The sequence below is a fragment of the Sabethes cyaneus genome, chromosome 1, assembly GCF_943734655.1.
Source record: "Sabethes cyaneus chromosome 1, idSabCyanKW18_F2, whole genome shotgun sequence".
NCBI lineage: Eukaryota > Metazoa > Arthropoda > Insecta > Diptera > Culicidae > Sabethes > Sabethes cyaneus.
In genome coordinates this window covers 120090200-120091662 of record NC_071353.1, presented here as the reverse complement: position 1 = coordinate 120091662, position 1463 = coordinate 120090200, and the positions used below count along the sequence as shown (strand labels likewise).

At 39.2% G+C, this 1463-nt stretch overlaps 1 protein-coding gene across 1 annotated transcript; it reads left to right on the top strand.

The window, feature by feature from the left end:
• Positions 1–232: 232 nt before the first annotated feature.
• On the top strand, positions 233–1154 carry LOC128732534 (uncharacterized). The gene is made up of 3 exons (XM_053825801.1): positions 233–439; positions 502–802; positions 873–1154. Exons 1-3 carry the CDS (start codon positions 321–323, stop codon positions 1110–1112), a joined length of 660 nt encoding a protein of 219 aa, XP_053681776.1. The 5' UTR covers positions 233–320; the 3' UTR covers positions 1113–1154.
• The last annotated feature ends 309 nt before the right edge of the window (positions 1155–1463 follow it).

Here is a 1463-nt window from a genome sequence, read left to right as displayed (position 1 = left end):
ATTAGTTTATCCAACCCAACCGACCCAACCAACCCGTCTGGGTGGAAAAACTCACCACGCACTCATTCTCGATTAGGGGGTGAAAAAACAAAAAGTGAGTGCCGCCCAGCTGTCACTGCACACCAATCTTCTGTTTCCGTCATTGACAGATAGGTGGCTACCGTCGTTTTGTTTGATTTTGATAGAAGTGTCAAATTTGGGTTGTTCTGTGAATGTTTTCGTGTTGTTGAAGTTTGAATTGAATGGTTTTAATCAAAAATAAATAATAAATTACGTGAAGATTACAGGATCCGGCTGGCTACCGGCAGTGGGATTAAAATATGGCATTGTTACATAAAAAACAAACTGAGATACCAAAGGATGCTGTAAAACTAACTGAACAGGAAGCGTTGATTTATTTCATGAAATTGGTCGACAAATGGGATGATAAATGGGAAATGTACTTCGCAGGAGTTTCTGTTCCTTGTGCGTTATTATAATAGATATTTTTTTAAATTTTAGATGGCCCCTAGCATACACCCCGGGAATGCTGGGTGCAAGCACGGTCCTATCTAGTTTGTACATAAACAATCACTACCGATCGAAGCTGAAATTGGGCACCTACGGTCGACTGTCCAGCTACATACCGGCCGTTGTACTACCAGCCTTAATGACCACTTTCTTCCACAAATATTTTGTGGTCCCTGAGGTGATTCTTGGCAAACAGAAGTGTCCGGTTTGTATCCAAACAAGAGCAGCTTTGATCCAAGCTGGTTTCGGAACCATTCAACCTATGCTAATGGCTCCGATGTCTGCATTTATGGTAAACTAGTTTTGCCTTTTTTGTAAAAGGTTAAATTATTTCATTCACGTAATATTTTTCTTATTTTCAGTTTGCAACTCGCCATTTCACGTTTCGATTGCCCTCAATTACCGAACAACCACGGGAAATGTTGAAAGTATACCAGAAACTTTCGCGACCGATTATGTCAGTGGTGACAGTAATGTTAGCATTCAATGTGATGGTTTCGATGTTTTTAACCGCTAAAGAGTTCGAAGCAGTTTACAATGTTAATTTAAAGCTGGTGGAAATGGAGAAAGAGTTGGAACATAATAGCTGGAACAATAGTTAATAACTGAGCGTTAATAGGATAGAGTAATACAATAATAAATAGTCAAGCTTTGAAATATTTAACCAGGTTTTGTAGTTTGAGTACTACTTTAACCCGTTTGGGTATAAATTAGAAAAAAAATATGACGACAATATTGTGAGATGTCGCAGAACTCAAGGCTGGCGATATACAAAACGCTAGTCAGATCGGTTGTCCTTTACAAACTCAAGACTGTGACCTTGCTTATGGAAAATGTACGAGCTGCTTCAAAAGTATTTGAACAAAATATGTTGTAGACTATTTTTGGCGAAGTAAAAACGTAAAACGGAGTATGTCGCAGACGTTTGAACCGCCAGCTGCAGGCAGTACTTG

What these genes read in the sequence shown, in the direction of transcription:
- LOC128732534 (XM_053825801.1), top strand. Translation starts at nt 321, where the DNA reads ATGGCATTGTTACATAAAAAACAAACTGAGATACCAAAGGATGCTGTA. An exon ending in TGGGATGATAAATGGGAAAT is followed by an intron (nt 440 to 501) that starts GTACTTCGCAGG and finishes TTTAAATTTTAG; the next exon opens with ATGGCCCCTAGCATACACCC. An exon ending in CTCCGATGTCTGCATTTATG is followed by an intron (nt 803 to 872) that starts GTAAACTAGTTT and finishes TCTTATTTTCAG; the next exon opens with TTTGCAACTCGCCATTTCAC.